This window comes from Gouania willdenowi, chromosome 11 (genome assembly GCF_900634775.1).
Source record: "Gouania willdenowi chromosome 11, fGouWil2.1, whole genome shotgun sequence".
NCBI classification, from domain to species: domain Eukaryota; kingdom Metazoa; phylum Chordata; class Actinopteri; order Blenniiformes; family Gobiesocidae; genus Gouania; species Gouania willdenowi.
In genome coordinates this window covers 12,920,930-12,937,952 of record NC_041054.1, presented here as the reverse complement: position 1 = coordinate 12,937,952, position 17,023 = coordinate 12,920,930, and the positions used below count along the sequence as shown (strand labels likewise).

Sequence of the window (17,023 nt, the reverse complement as noted above, 5' to 3'; positions counted from 1 at the left end):
TTAAAATATGGGATATTTACAGGAAATTACTAATACGGGAGGATGGCGGGAAAAAGAGGTAAAATATGGCAGCTTCCTGGGTAAAACGGGATACTTGACAGGTATGGCCCAGACCTGCTTTGCTTCCGAGATCTAACGAGATCGGGCAATGACAGGCTGATATGGCCAGTATTAACACCTAATATACTCAAACATTTAATTTAATTGTGGGAACAAAAGCTGTACAATGGATTCTGCTTCTAATGAATTCATAGAGATCAAAGTTAAAACATGCAAGCACCACATGCATGAAACTATCAGACTGCTTTCTTAACCATACCTGAAAACTAACTATAATTTTTTTGAAATCACAAGGAGACAATACTTTTTCTGCCCCCATGAGCACAAAGTCTTTACTGGGTATTAAAAAAAGACAATTAGTTAGGAGGAATCTGGTGTTCTGTAGGATTATAAATTTAAAAAGCCAAATAAACCTAAAATCTTGTTGATAAGATTGCATATTCGATTTTTTTCAACAGATTAATACTTCTAGGTATTTTTGCAAAAACCATACTTAATTGTCTTTCAACAACCAAGTACCTTCAGGGGTCTATAATGTGTGTATCCCAATTAGAGAAAAACTGGCCATATATTGTGATATCTATAAAAAATAAACTTGTATTTTTTTATACATTGTGATATCTCTGCTAAAAATGTACGTGCATTTCAAAGAATAACAAAATACTTGTGCACACTGTCAAAGATTACAAACAAGGACGGACTTGCAGCCTGAATCACGGCATCTGTCTAACGCCTACATTCAACCTAAGACAGACACAGACAGCCACACCAGTCTGCCTAAATCCCACATACACAGACACTGTGTTTACACTGGAGACAGTCTGGATTAATATGCACAACACATGACACATGGCTACTGCCAGCTTTCAAAGACATGAACTCATTCTGAGCTGTCAGCATGCAACCATCTCCTACACTGGAATATAAAAATAGAAAAATTGATTTACTGTGTGCTGAGAATAACCATCAACACAATATATGTAACCACAGATACCGAAGGACAAAACCACTCAGTGGACCTAAAAAAGCAGCATACAAACACACGGAGATTTGTCAGCCGCCCGCCCCGACCTCCTCTCATCTCCACCCTCAGTTAGCCAGCATTGTGTGCTCTGAATGAAAGTGCTTCTGTGTGAGTGAGGGCTACAGTGGTGCATGGTGTGGACTGGAACAGACTGAATGCTAAGGCCAAGCACCAAACACATCTTTCACACAATCTCACACAGTCTCACACACACACGACAATTTTGCACGAAAAAAAAAAGCATATTACTGATATTTACAAACAAACACTCACCGTGCAGCTGGAAGTCCTCTCTTTCCCAGGTCGGCTCTGACCCGCTCGCCAACGTGACGATAAATATCTACAAGGGCTGTTACAGAGGCCTCACGTACCTAACCACACACACACAAACACATACAACAGAGGTTTATTAGGCTTAAACATGCACAGAAACACACTCACAAGCCCCTGCTTTATTAGTCCCACAGTTAACATAATGTCCTCTAACTTACAATAAAAGCATGAGCAAGAAAATGTGAACATAAAAGCAAAATGAAAAACATCGGCTTGACAGGTGCATTATAAACACTTCTGTGATTGGTTTGTGGGATTTTGTTATGGTCCTTCTGTGCTGCATAGGTGGGCGGGGGCTGTTCAGCAAGTTGATTGGCCAGGGCAGTATGTGGGTTGTTAATCATTGGGTAGAAGACAGAAGCAGATTTTAGCTTTGGAGAGCAACTCAGCAGGAGGCAAAACCTACTTTTCTTTATTTCTCCATCACTCTCACACACACACATGCACACACACATACACAGAAGCAGAGGTACGTGAGGTTCTGTGGTTTATGTTCCAAGTGTTAATGCATGGATTCAGCTATAAAGACCTAAGTGGAGCTACAGAACCATCTCCTCACTAATGATAGTAATAATCTTGAAGCTTCCTAAGGACGCCAGCCACTGGGGGATGGTGAGACCTAAATTACACACTTGACTCCAAGCTTGTGCTGTGACTGACATTTGAGCAGTTGGGTACAGAATTGAAAAATATCAAATTGATTAAACAATATTACAGAAAAATCACCAAAGTCATATGTTTAGATCTGACCTTTTATCTGAATGTAGCAGCAGAAATCAAGACTTTTTGGATTATTGAAGAACTACTGCAAAACCTGAAGCGTCATGTTCTGCTTCTAGGATGCATTTGCCCAGCAATTCTGCTTTGTTTGGGCCGGTGTGAACACGCAAACAAAGTACACATAAAGGCAAGGTAATTCTACAGTGTTTGTTTTGTCTTAAAACATCTGCAATTGAATTCAAAACTTTGACAGGACTATCCTGGTGTAAATACAGCCTTAAATTAGGTTTAGTCTTACAGTATATGTTGGTACCCAATCTGCTTTGAGTTTTGAGACCTTTTACAGTCGGTAATGTTTGTACACCACACCTGAACATTCTGTATGCTCTAGTTGATTGTGTACAGTACTATAACAGCACTGCATCTCTCACCTGTGGGTTTTGGTCCCCAGTCAAAGAACACAGATGAGGAACTAATTTGCTGAGGCTCAGAGTATGGGATCCATACCTAGAAGAGATGGGCACAAAAAGGACAAAATGAATACCTAAAAATATTAAGAATTTCCTGCATTCATATTTCAATTAGAGGCTCATCAGTCACTGCATGTCATAACGGTGACGACAGAGAAAAAATTGTAGTAAACTTAAGGTGATCCCTTCTGTGTAGGGGTGTGAAAAAAATCAATTTCAATAATAATAATAATAAAAAAATTTAAGATTTTTGTGTATTTGTGCAACATTTCAGTGGTTACAATGCTTTCAATGTGTTGCAATGGTTACTTGATGCACTTGGTTTTATGATGGCAGTGTGTAATGTCTGCAATATTTATGTATGCACAGGCATTTTATTTACATATAATCTGTTCAGATCAGTGTTAAAACTGACACTATAGGATAAATATTTTTTTCTTATTTTTGTGCATTGACAGTAACTCAGGGTGATTTGTCCTTAATGTTCTGACTTACAGTTGTTACAATGCCGTCATTATGTAGTCATGGTTACTTTGAGACGTTTACACAGTAGTTTCAGTGAAAAGAAACTTGTTGCACTTTATTTTATAATGGCAGTGTGTAAAACTGCATTTTCCTTTTTTCAGTGAAAATGTGCAAAAACACTAATAATAAATAATAAATAGGATGTTTTGAAGCAAATAGTTTTGACTCAATTTGTCTTCTGAATGATCAATATCTTCTGATGAACATATACAGCAACTTGATTTTTCATCTCTACGTTTAATTTTTATATTAACTGGGTAGAATATCGAGATATATCGTGATAATATTGTATTGTGACCCAAATATCGTGATACGTATCGTATTGCAACATCCTTGCCAATACTCACCCCTACTTCTGTGCCATGTACCATTTACTTTGTTACAGCTCAATTCATCTCAGGCCTCTTTGCCTAAAATCCAAGCATTTAGCATGACAGTGTCACTTCATTAGCAAACAGAAGCTAGTTAGTAAGTTAGCTAAGGAATTTTAACCGTGTGTGAAATTCAGGCTGAAGACACAACAAACAAGCATCTCTTTACTCTAATGTGTGTTTGTGTATCGATCCAATAAATCCACTAAAACTATGACAAACCTATCCTTGTAATCCATGGCTTTGCGGAATTTGGCTTCAGCCAGCTGCCAGGTTTTCACCTTGCATCACAATATTCATGTTCACACACGGATTTGCTTAGAAATGAGTTTATAGTTCTGAAGAACGTAGCATCATGTGACCAAAAAGTTTAGGTGCAAAGACTTAATCTGTGTTAAGTTTCCAGGGTCACAGAAGAATTAAAAGGATTAGTGCAGGACACAAAGAGAATGTGTTTCTCGAAACAAACAAAAGGGCCATGTTGTTGAGCGAAACCATTACGCCCCCTCACTGTGTACAAAACCAACACCGAAGATATAGATGACAGTGCAGAAAAAAGACTAAAAGAATCCCTTGTCAAAACTTCTTTGACTGTACTTTCTTAAAAGATGAAAACTAAATAATTTCCCATCCTACACTGTGTAAAATAATATTTTAATCTGCCTGGGAGGAACAGAAAGAAGCAGTAACTCACGTGCTGATGGTGGCAGAGAGGCAAAGACAGATTCCTTCTCGACTGCGAAAGTTCTTGTGTTTCAAACCTGGGAGCAGCTTTTCCCAAACGTACTGTGGAAACAGTGAAGAGAGATAGTCAGAAACAAACAGGAAAAGGTGGCTAAAATGGGCATCTCTGGGAGCCAATAGGAAGGCGTTTACAACACTGAAAATCCAAAACATTCCATGTTTTAACTTTGTTCAAGAATTTGACAACAGATTTCTATAAGTAATGACGACAGGAATAGGTAACATTGGTGATAAGTATATTAGCACCTTTTTTAAAACAATATATTTAATAATAGGGATGTCCCAATACAAATTTTTCATTTCCAATATGATACCAATATTGCAGCCTTGCGTAATGGCCGATACCGATATTGATCTGTATCAGCATGAATCAAACATACTTTTATTACTTTTTTTGTTTTTCCTTTAATAAAAAAATACAAATTACTTATTTTGTAGTGTGGAATGTTAGAAAAGGTTTGATCAAACAGAACAATAGTCAGCAACAGTAGGTATGAGAAAAACTGACCCATTTATTATTAACCAATTGGTTACATACACTTTAACTTTCAACATAATATCTACAGTATTCTACAATTGAAGAAATATAATAAAAAATAAATTGCAAAAAAACAAAACAAATTTGATATTTGAATCCGATATTCGTTTTCAGGCTGATATCAGACCGATATCGGATTGGGACACCCCTATTTAATAATGCATTCAAAATGTCCTTTATTTTAAGTTTTTTATTTTGCTTTTTGAAATACTAAATTATTACTGGTATATATTGACACATCTAAATAAGATCATCTTCTTTGGCCAGAAAAAAAAACCTTTAAAACTAGTTTAATGTGACAAAAACATGTGCATGGTTGGATGAACTTGGACATCTTACCATTGGCGAGGCCACCACTTCCATGCAGTGGAGGATGAGAGTTTGGCTGTTTTCTCTGACCTGGTCCCTCCCATCTCCCAGCCTGTCCACCAAAGCTGGCAGGACTGCAGTCAGACAAAAAAAAGCAGAGCATGTTAAATCAAAAGGAATATTGTGGCAATGATGAGAGCCACTGCGGAGAAAAAAAAATGTTCTTCAAAATCTGTGTCAAGTAGGCAACAGAGAAATTAGGCCATATATGATGCTAGATTATAAATGTAAAAGAATAAAAGAGTGCCCCCTAGTGGAGAGCATTAAAAAAAAGTTAACCAAGACCAGTTTACATTCCATATATGGTCTGTGTGTGTGAATGATGAAGGAAAAAACATAGTACAGCGTAAAACGCTAAGGAACAGTGAAGCAAACACCAGGTCCTGACACTGAGAAATACAGAAGAGGAAATGAGAAATGAATCGTAACTAAAACAATGTCAAGATCATGAAATGTCCTCATGTCACCGAGGCCTTGATGACACTGTGACAGGAAACAAAAACAGAAGGCATGAGCCTGTGCATGTATGTGAGTTTCTTAAAGTAAGACAAAGCGCGATCATTTTTGTTTGTTTAAACTCAGCTTAAAAGATGATTTGATGTTCCTTAATGAATGAAAACAGTTTGAATAGGAGATCTTGTGATATTAATGTGCTTTGTTTACAAAGACTACAGAGTTAAACCAGTGATGATAAACCGACAAGAGTCTATTCAAATCCGGATAATATCCCACACTCCCAAAGAGAAGTAATCTCTTCACGAAAACTAATCAACACAGTCAATTCCCCATTTGAAAATAGCATTAAAAAAAATAAATCAATTGTTATCAGATAACCTCAGTGTCTGATTAATGTCATATACTTTCTGGACCTGTGTGCTTCGCACATTGGTAAAATAGATTATGTAGTTCCCCTGATAAAATACAAAATATGATAAATCGGCATACAAATCTGTTTCTTTCAGAGATTTGCTGTAAAAACCAATTTCATATTTTTGCTACAACATACTTGGCAAAGGATCAATTAAGGTCCAAAATAATATATAACACATAACTGCAAAAGTTTAGCCTGTCACCTTCTCATGTTACATTGAAAAATCTTATTGAACTGGCCACAATGAGATAAAGCATGCAGACATTACATACACATTACACACACTTCTGCCCTCATTCCGAGCCTGGAACATTAGCAAAGGGAGTGATAGAGTGATGTCATCTGCCTTAATTTCTGTGAGTGTGTGTGTGTGTCATAACAGCTGGTTGGCCTGGCAACAAGAACAATAACCTCGAACGGAAACAAAACGACAAGGGGGTCATTGTTTGGCACACCGATGTGCCCAGCAGCAGTAGAGATGAAAATATGCAGTCCTGCTTGAAAAGAACCACTGTATTAGACGGTTACAAAGCTACATATTACTTTGTTTCAAACACTGTTGTCTAATGTCACCTGAAGGTTTCACTTTGAAGCTGCCTGGCAGGATGTTCTCATAGACCTGGAATGCAAACTATTGCACTAAACCTGCCCTGTAGATCAATACAATCACGCATTATCAATGTTGTCAGTTCTCTGCTCCCTCTACTCAGTAAATGTATGAGAGAAAGAGAGAGAGAGAGAGAGATTTCAAATGCATGGAAAAAGATTCCATAACAAGCACACAGAAGATTTTTACCATCAGTATGAAACACACACACACGCACACACACAGAGTCTTAAAAGGAGTGGGTGTGCTCATACTAGTGTGGGTGTAAACTGGTGTGTGTATGTGTGCATGATGAGACAGGACCACTTGTCCAAAAGCTGCACTGCAGGGTTGAGCAGGTTTGTAGGGGACATGACTTGCCTACCAGCCTGACATGGACAGCTGGCGACACCTTAAGCAGTTTCTCTCTCACTCACACACACACACAAAGGATGGCATTGACACAACACAAACAGACAGACACACAAACACAGAGCAAGAAACCTGATGCCAGACAAAGTCGGTGAAGTTATGAACATAAGGTGTGGTTTGGGGGTCCAATAGGGTGAGCTACCGTGGTCCTAAATATAGGAACTAAAGGATGTATAATGGAGGGGAGGGGGGGTGCCAGGCTGGACAGCAGTGCTGCGTGTGTGTGTCTGGTTCAGGGGAACCACAAAGTGGAAGTGAGAGAGAAAAATAGAACAACACGTGACCAATGGTCTGGACAACAGCAGTCAAAGCATCGCATATCAACCAGTAGTGATCCATACAGACATGCTTTTTTCATTAGGAAATTTGTACTTGTGACTAAAAGGTTGTACTTCCATTCAATGTTTCTCTCCCATTACTCTTAAAACTTCTTAAAATTAAATTTTAAATGTGTGTACAATCTTGTGCCAGACATTGTAAGTAAAATGATAGAGAAATGCAACCCCTGTGGTATCACCACTAGAGGTGCGGCAAACAGTGACTGTAGACCAGTTAAGACCACCTTCATGGTAAAGGGTCCACAGATCGGGAACAATCTACCTGCCAAACTGAAAACCCTCACAGATCCAAACTTGTTTAACTGCAAAGTGAAGCCCTGGTTAAAGTTAAACCAAGCCTGTGAACACTGAATGCATTTAAAAAGTTTGTAAATTATTTATATTTTAGCATCTTGTATGTATAACTATGACTGTTTGCTTTTGCTCATGGACATAGCATCGGTTGCTATTTTAAATGTAACAATGCTTTCTGTTCTGTCCCTCTTAAATAAACGAATTAAAAAGAGATTACTTTAATGAGGCACTCATGACAGAAACTACGGAAACTAATAATTACTGTGGTTAAAGTCCTTAATTACACCTTATGCAAACATTTGCGACAGGAAAAACTTGCACAAGAAACCGCCTGATGTCTTATACATAAGTATAATTTGAAATATTAAGTATTTTAAAGTTAAAATTAAGCAAAAGTTACAATTTCATTGTTGTCCACAAGCTAAATGTGAGGAAACAGGCCAATGAAAACCATGTAGTTATGAAATGTCTCACCTGTGCTGAGGTATCCTTTGAATCGCTCTCCTAACCGATCCACAAAAGCCCCACAGATATCTATCCCCAACAAGGCCACCTGAAAATCACAGTGCAGGAGAAAGTTAGAGCAGGTCACATGACACATGTAGCATTAACCAACTGATTCCTCATCTGGGTGACAGCAGAGAAAGACACGCTCCAAAGGTTACACAGTTACAGTCACTTTTTACTACATGTGTTTCACTGGTTCAGTAATTATTTCAGGATTCAACAATATGAAGTGGTCACACAAATGTTGAACTTCAAATAAAGGTTAAAAGGATTACAGCATTTGCACACGAGCAGCACGTCCACTTCCACAAATCTACCTTTCCGGCACGGAGAGACACTGCTGAAAAAACAAGTGGAAATTACACCCAAATAGGAAATGATTCAAAGTTTAGTGGTGGGAGGTAGTATAGAGTACGGGTGGGGGGGAAAAAATTATTTTACGATTTATTGCAATTTTTTGGGTGCCAATTTTAATAATCGATTCTGCTTCCCAGTATCGATTTTTTTTTAAATTGTATTTTTCACATTTTTGTGGGCGACCAATGAGTGGTGGTAATTCACCAACAACTGAGTGCAAACATGAGGAAGAGTTGTTGCAGTGTGGGATTTCCCTTTAGCAAACAAACCAACAACCGTGATTAAACCTGCACGATTTAAATCAAAAGTATGGACATACTTTTGATCGATTCTATGGTGAACGTATTTAGCTTTAAACTTTGCTCTGGACAAGTAGCGTATTGTGCAACACAACGACCATTACTGCTCATCTTGTCCGTCACCATCCGGACATAAAGCTAGAGCAAGCAAGATAAGACACCCGGCAGCCGACCAAGGAACCCTGGATGGGATTTTGAATAAACTTATCCAGATAATGAAGCCAGTCAAGGTGGCTACGTGCTTTATGTCAGATGAGGTGGACGCAAACTAGGGCTGGGCGATATATCGAATATACTCGATATATCGCAGCTTGTAGTCTGTGCGGTGTTGAAAATGACCATACCGTTAAACTCGCGGACTTTTTTATTTATTTTTTTTTGATTTTTTTTTTTTTTTAAATATCTTAGTGGCATTATGCACAAAAGGTGCACTTAAATTTAGTGTTGTTTTGAAATGTCATCTTAATGACAACATGCACAAAAGGGCACTATTTGTTTTAAAATATTGTAGTGGCATTATGTACAAAAAGTGCACTTTAATTTTGTGTTTTGAAATGCCATGTGAGTTGCATCCTGCACTAATGTCTTGTTTTGAAATGTCTCTGTGACAATTTTGCACAGAACGTGCACTTTCTGTTGACAATTTTATGTTTGAGCCACTCACTGTTTAATAAATACAGTTATGTCAACTTTGACTTAGTTGTGATATCCCCTTTTTTGCATGAAAGTTTAAAATTGGCATATTAATGCAGTATGATCAAGAATGTTTTAATGTAGACATATAGAATCATCATACTGGTGTGATTTTGTGCATCAAAGTGTTAATTCAAGGGTAATGCAAAATATCGAGATATATATCGTGTATCGTGACATGGCCTAAAAATATCGCGGTATTTATAAAAGGCCATATCGCCCAGCCCTAACGCAAACCTGTCCATCATAGCCCCGCTACACGCACAGCTCCTCCAAGAACCCAGCCCCCCTCACCCCCCTCACCCTGGGAGACTCTACAGTGAGCTCTGTGGAGTACTTCTGCTTCCTGGGGACCATCATCACTCAGGACCTCAAGTGGGAGCTGAACATCAGCTCCCTTATCAAAGAAGCCTCACCCACTGACCCCCACCCTCACCCCCACCCCCACCCGATCACCACCTCCATGATGACATTATCTGCTGCACTGTAAATATATATATATATATATATATATATATATATATATATATATCCTATTTATCCTTTATTCTCTATCTAACCTTTATTTATCCCTCATCCTTTATATTTATCATTATTATTATTTTTTTTTTTTTTGTTGTTTGTTTTGTGCACCAACTACCAAGACAAATTCCTTGTACTGTTCTAAAAACTGTACATAGCCATTAAAAACATTTCTGATTCTGATTCTGATACACGCCAAAAGATTAACCATCAGCATTTCTAATAAGTTCAAATTTACCAGTTTTAGATGGGACAAAATGTGTTATATTTAATTACATTTTGTCCTTGTTGCCCACTCCTTTTCTTGGAAGGATGGTGGCTGCTGCGTCGCGGAGCAAATCAGCCGTGTGCCGCGGGGTGCACGTCAGCTGCAGCTTGTGAAATGAAACTCTGACAGACAGCACAATGATGTCCACGCTGGTCAACTATTTTAACACTGTGTCCAATGTAAAGCCACAGTTTGATCACACTACAGAGTAAATAACAAGTGTAACATTGACGACATGATGATGATGACTGATGTGCGCTGATTATTTCTGAATGTAAGAAGTTCATATAATCAGACTTTCCACACAAACGTTATTCGTCACTATGAGGGGAAAAAGAGATATTTAAACTGTGACACGGACAGAAAAATGAGGCTGATTTTTACACTGCAGTACATTGTGACTTCTCTTTTGGAGCAGCCTAACTACCAGCATGTTAACCAGATCTTGTTCCTACACAAAAACTAGCCACTCCAAAGCACTAGATTGATGAACATTAAAAGTTTCAATTGACTAACTTCAAAAAGTTTTGTACACATTTGTTTTTTTGTACATGTTGTTTACCTCCTTTCTGATGGAGTTTTTATTTTATTTATTTAAGTCTAAATAATAATAAATCACTGAATAAATAATGATAAATCAGTGAATGACTGAATGTGATGTGCATTGTTTTTTTTTTAAACTGTGACATTTTTCTAGAAGTTTAAGATTCAACTTGTGTGTTTGGATATAGAATAAATTGTGATCATCGTCACTGTAGAATCGCAATGCTTGTAAAATCAGAATCACCATTAAAATCAAATCAGGACAAAAGGGTATCGTCCCAGCCCTAGTACAGAAGGTTTTAAAAGTCCATTAAACTGATTCCAATCGTTCCACTCAATGTTTCTTCCTGTTTTATATGTAAACAACAAAATTACAAAATTAATTTAACTGCTTTGCTTGATATTGTGAAGCGATAATAAAATCGTTATTTCTTTAGTTGTTTTGTCTGTTTGTCATTGTTTAGTTTTTTTAAAAAAAGATGGGACTCCTCTTTGTTCAGTAAAGGTTAAAAAAAAAAAAAAACTGACATGGACTGAGCTGCACTGCAGCTTACGCAACCTCAAATTTAAAATATTACTACATGAGGCAAGTGCATTGTAAGATGTCCAAGAAAATCATAAGTAAAACCTTTCCTAAAGACCTTGGCTTTGCAGACTGTCTCCATTCCAGATCTACAATCAAATCCAAAGATGTTCCATGATCTTAACCAGAATCACTTACATATGTGTTCCATAAGTAGAGGCTTATCCAGATGTTTTTTATATTGGGACATCTGTCTGAACTGTCACATCACATTTCATCCTATTTTTAAGACTGAAGTGAGACAGACGTCACCAAAGTTCTACCCAGGAGGAAGACAGACGTGATAAGATCATTAATAAACCACAGGAAAAACATGCATGTCAGCAGAAAAACAGCTTTGATGATCTGATCGCAAAACTACTTTTAAAAAGTGAGACAATCCCATCAAGTCCGGAACCAAGTCCCTTGCACAATTGCACTATTTTCACTTTTCTGCTGCAAAATTGTACAAATTATTTTTTCAATTCAATTTATGATATTTCTTATTAAGTGTTTTACAACTGTCCATGTATGAGACATGAACGATGATTTAAGTATCCTTGAATTCTCAGTGTGAACCATAAGCGCAGAGATAGATGTGAACTTGAACATGAACTTTATTAATCTCGTCTCCTTACTGACAAAGCAATCTGCAAAATGTGTAATTATATCATTGAAAAGTGGACTGTTAGACTGGACTGTGGACTGTTAGAGTTAAACTCGGACTTCATTAAAAAAAAGCCAACTTGAGTAGATGTCATCATCCTTGCAGAGCCACTTGAGTAGAAAATGAAGCCAAAAAAACTAATTTAAGTTGAATTCCTCCATTCAGGAGAATATGTTCAACAAACTCCTACTGAAGGACGTCCACTGTAAGCTGGTTCTTATGTTTATTGTTGAATAACGTTTCTAAGGTTAGTGTGTATGTCAACAGCTGTGACTGATGCCGATTATGTAATTCCATTGTGTCCTCATTATACTACATACATAACACCAGCTAATGAGAATGCACACTGGGCTGTACATATGTGATATGATACATATGGGTTCAAAGAAAACTTGCAAATCATTAGGTGAAGTATTCATATTTTTTCTATTCTCTGTTGGTGGAATTTATATTTTTACAGAAAGAAAAAAAAACTGACAAGACCATGCAATATAAAGGAAGGTTGGCAGATTTTACGTCCAGCAGTAATGTTGAGTTTTCCACTGCGTTTCTGATTAGAATCACATCCCACACTGCAATGTGCTCTTGGAATGCTTGTTTTGGCACTGCTGCAGTCAAACTGAGCGGCACAAAAAGTAAATCCAGTCTAATCGTACACCGCAGACTTGGCCCTGGACTGAAACCGACTGCAGTTTTTCTTCCTATTTTAGTCAAAGCCCAAAGCCAGGTAAGCACTGGGATGAAACACTAGGAGAGCAAGGGAGCCCAGGAAAACAGGAAACAGTGACGCGGGGCTGAGTTACTCTAGCAATAACGCAAAAATGTCCTGCAGACGAAATATGAGCCGAGGGTCAATATGATGACTCGTTCATACTGACCTAATTGAGGGGGAGGAGAAGTAGAAGGCGGAAAAGGAGCGAGAGAAGCAGAAATAAGAAACAGTTTGAGATAGAAGCAGCCCTTGCCCCCTCCACTGCTCACCCACCTCCACCCAACACCCCAACGTGCTCAATGCGCACAACCATATGGCATCTTTACTAAAAGAAGATGAACTGTGCTAATTATTTGCCCAGAGCATGACAGAAAGGGAATTAGTTTGTCATGTTCCTACAACTTGTCTGGAAAAAAAAGCTTTATTTTTAAACAAAGAGAGAAAAGAACATAAAAATGGCCATTTATATTCTCTATAAACACTGAACATGTGATGAATCACTAATCAGACACAATCTACTTTACACCACTTCATCTTAAGACTGTAAGCAGCCACACAAAGCGACATGGGTATGCAAAAAAAAAAAAAAAAAACTGTAAACATGTAGACTGGTATGAATGGTTCTTTGTCAAAGCCCAAGACATTGCACATGGTGGATTAGCCCTTTAACTTGCACTCCATGTAAAGGGTTTACTCCCCTTTTAAAGAGGTCTAAAAAGGGTGGAAAACTAAGTCTCAAACACCAACATGAACGACTTAAAACATACAAAGACAGACTGTTTAAATTAGCAATTTTCTCTTTTTGGATTTTAACCAATGACAAGGTTACAGTTGGGCTATAAGAGGAGTGTGCCAATCGGAAACCAGGAAATGACTCAATAAATTAATGTCTGAAACAAATGCCCCTCTCACTGCCTATTTGCCAAGATTTTAGTGTATTTCAAGTTACAACTTTTAAAACCAAGATTACTTTGATATGATTGATGGCCGGGGCATCAAAAACTATATGGAAATCAATGAACTGAACTGTGACCACAGCATGCAGTCCATGAAGAATCAATACTCTCTGTTTGTCTCTCTCAAAAGCACTTTGAGCTCTGTAACACAGCTAAAGTAAAGCGCACACACGTGATAAGCCTAACTGTTCATGGAATTTAAGTCATGAAGCAAACTAAACATTGGGAAAGAAGGCAAGTTTTTTTTGTAAGAAGTTAAAAAAAAAGTATTTAACAAGAGTAAGACTTGTTAAATTGAAGAAAATCTCAGAAAATGCCTATGCAGTCTCCATCACTAAGCTATTTTAACACTTGATCATCACTCCATCACTGAAGGTGCCATAGCTGACTCAGCATCTTACGTTTTTTATTGAGTCAAACTGTTTCTACTGTTTTAATGCCTCGGCATGGTAACAGTGATGGAAGTTACCATATGTTAAGGTTTTGTTTATTCAGATAAGGTTTTTCGGGAAAGTTTTATCTTTTCTGTCAGAGCGTGACAGAAAAGGAATGAGTTTGTCATGTTCCGACATCCTGTTTGAAAAAAGCTTTACTTTTAAACAAAAACAGAAAAGGACAAAGAGTATCACCTCTGAGGAAGACTGGCAGATGAAAGTCAAAACATGTCAAGAGATAAAAACATTTCCTGAAAATCCTTGTTTGAATAAATGGAACCTTAACGTACGATACAATTACAGTTTACAGACGGACCAAATGCTAGTCTGCAGAAGCATGAACATAACATCTATTGCACTTCACCGGATTTGTATTTCTCTTACACAAATATCGATACTGTAGTGTCAACACATTAGACATTTTTAATTTCCACTTTGCATCTGTGAGACAGGTGCATCCTTTACGTTGTGGATGTGGTGGGAAAAGTGCCATTGTTGTGTCAGACTACAGAGTGACTAGTTATGTCAGACTTCTTCTGCCAGAGGCTGAGAAGTGCTGTCAAACTAGACGTGCTTACAAAGGACAGAGGATGCTTTGTTGTGCTGAACACACTACGCCGAGTCGTGCTGCATCAGTGCTGACGATGATTTTCAGTCCAAACAGTAACTTGAGAGTCAGCATTAATCACAGGTGTAATAGAGAGATCTATGAGTGTTTTGACTGTCAGGTTAAGTTTGAAGATTGAATTTCCAAAGTTGGAAAGAAGTTAAAAGACGTAGAAGAAAAATAAACCATAAGCAATGAAGAGAAAACAGGGCATTGATGGGAGAAAAACAAATGAGTTATAACCATTATGAACCCTTCCCCCATCAATGGTTCTACACAGCCTCCGTCATCACAACAGCATCAAGCCAACCAGCCACAGGAATGTGCTGTGGGACTGAGATTTACAGTGTCTGTCTTTTATACTCAAGTATTACACTACTGCATTTACTTCTCTTTAAACTTAGATATAGAAATACACACGACACATAAATCTCTTTAAATGCTTAACGATTTTTAGAAGGAAAAGCTTTGGATGTGCTGTGCTTCATATCTAATAAGAAAATAAAATCTTCAATGACTTCCTGGCTACATGTAGTGCCACAGAGTCTAGTAATATTTGATGAATATTTAATGTGTGTTATTTATTCTCCTGTATGCCAATTAAATTCTAATGCATCTACAGTTTACACTTAAACTTCTGGGACATGAGAATTCACCTTGAGGACAAATATAGTATCAATCTACCTTCTGTGATAAAATAAAACATGCGCAGGATGCAGCAGTATACACGCTCTCTCTCACCTTGAAATTGCTTGAGTTCACCCATCCTGTCAACTCGTCTATGGTCTTATCTAGTCGGGGTTTGTCCTGCTCCACGTCCGGGGAGCGTTGAGGGTTGCTCAGGTAGTCTATGAGGTCCTGGCCCACCTGCAGTCTACGGGTAACATCCTTCTGCACAACCTGCTGGTAAAAATAGTCCATGTTGTCTTGTTCCCCCATGTCACTCAGTGCCGCGCGGCGAGCCACCTGAGCCGGCCCTGGACAGGGGACAAAGATTGAATAAGTGCTCCGGCACAGAAACAAAGAGACTTTGAGGTTATGATGGCGTCCAATTGATGTCTGCTCAATGAAACACACTCACAGCAGGCTCCTTCAATGTATCTAGAGTACAGCAGGCCAACAGAGTAGGCTGGTTGTCTGTTATGCTAGCGAGCACAGCGACACAAACAATGCCAGGCAGCGTCCCGTCGAGCTAGCAAAGCGGCTAACGTTACAGTTCTGTGTGCCTCACGCCGGGTTTTACTCCATGCTCCATCACAGCGGACTCAAAGTGCTGTCCGCCGTCCGCTTCGGCTACTAGAAACTATCACCAAACTTCCACGGGTCCCAGGCGTCAGGGGTGACGGATTAATCCGTAAAGAAGGATGGAAGAACGCGGCGGACAGTCAGCGATGGAAAGACCGCAAATCATCAACAGCGACAGGCCGACCGCAGTAAGCCTGCGACATGCCTGAACAAAAATACCACTTAATTCCCTTTACTGAGAACTATGGTCGTTTTCCAGCAGAAATGCAACCTTGCTCACTATTAAAATGACGTGGGACACATTAGTCATTATAATTTTTTTGTATCTTTTTCAATAGGGGTCGTACATTAAACTTTACAGTAATGTGGGCGTGTCTGGTGGACACACAAGTCTCTGGTGACACCTAACGGTTAGCTGCAGAATAGCATGGACTCAGTTTGCCGCAGAGGTGAGCTCAGCAGGGTTTTTTTTTTTTTTTTTTACATAAACCCATTATAATTAAACCTTAAGTCGATGAACTATAAGATTCAAATTTTGTTTTCATGACAATCTTAAACATTTACAACCTTTAGAAATATACAGTATTATTATGTATTTTTTGTTGTTGATACATTGGTTGTGTGAAAAAGAACATGGCAGGTGATGTATAATTTTGTAAAGGTAGTATGATATATCGTGCAACAAGATATTGTGATATAACGTCACAAGATGTTACGAGTGGTATTGCAGGGGTTAGATTATTATTTTTTTTTTTTAAATCTAAGATCTACTACATGAGATTTTCTTTTTTTTTACATTTTTATTTAGTTATTGAACTGCATCTTATTGTGTCTTTTTTCCTTTCCATAAATATTATATTGTATCATTATCACGAACCCATTACCTTCTATTGTGTCATTTCGAGAACTCAGTTTATATCCTCACTCCTAATATAATTTTTTTTACATCATCATATACAGATTTTTGTCCCAGTAA

General features: G+C 38.1%; 1 protein-coding gene across 27 annotated transcripts in view; it reads right to left on the bottom strand.

Moving 5' to 3' along the window:
* The window catches only part of clasp2 (cytoplasmic linker associated protein 2), a 59,614-nt gene extending 43,281 nt beyond the window's left edge, over positions 1-16,333 (bottom strand). For 15 of the 27 annotated variants that reach the window (XM_028461753.1, XM_028461757.1, XM_028461760.1 and 12 more), the window contains exons 1-7: positions 15,884-16,332; positions 15,544-15,779; positions 8,150-8,228; positions 5,125-5,228; positions 4,198-4,289; positions 2,569-2,644; positions 1,358-1,455 (exon numbers count right to left, since the gene is read on the bottom strand). In XM_028461753.1, coding sequence (XP_028317554.1) covers positions 1,358-1,455; positions 2,569-2,644; positions 4,198-4,289; positions 5,125-5,228; positions 8,150-8,228; positions 15,544-15,741 — 647 coding nt within the window. In that variant the 5' untranslated portion in view covers positions 15,742-15,779; positions 15,884-16,332. Of the gene's footprint in view, positions 1-1,357; positions 1,456-2,568; positions 2,645-4,197; positions 4,290-5,124; positions 5,229-8,149; positions 8,229-15,543 lie in introns of all 27 variants that reach the window. The other 12 variants (XM_028461745.1, XM_028461750.1, XM_028461755.1 and 9 more) reach the window with 4 other exon arrangements.
* Positions 16,334-17,023: the final 690 nt, after the last annotated feature.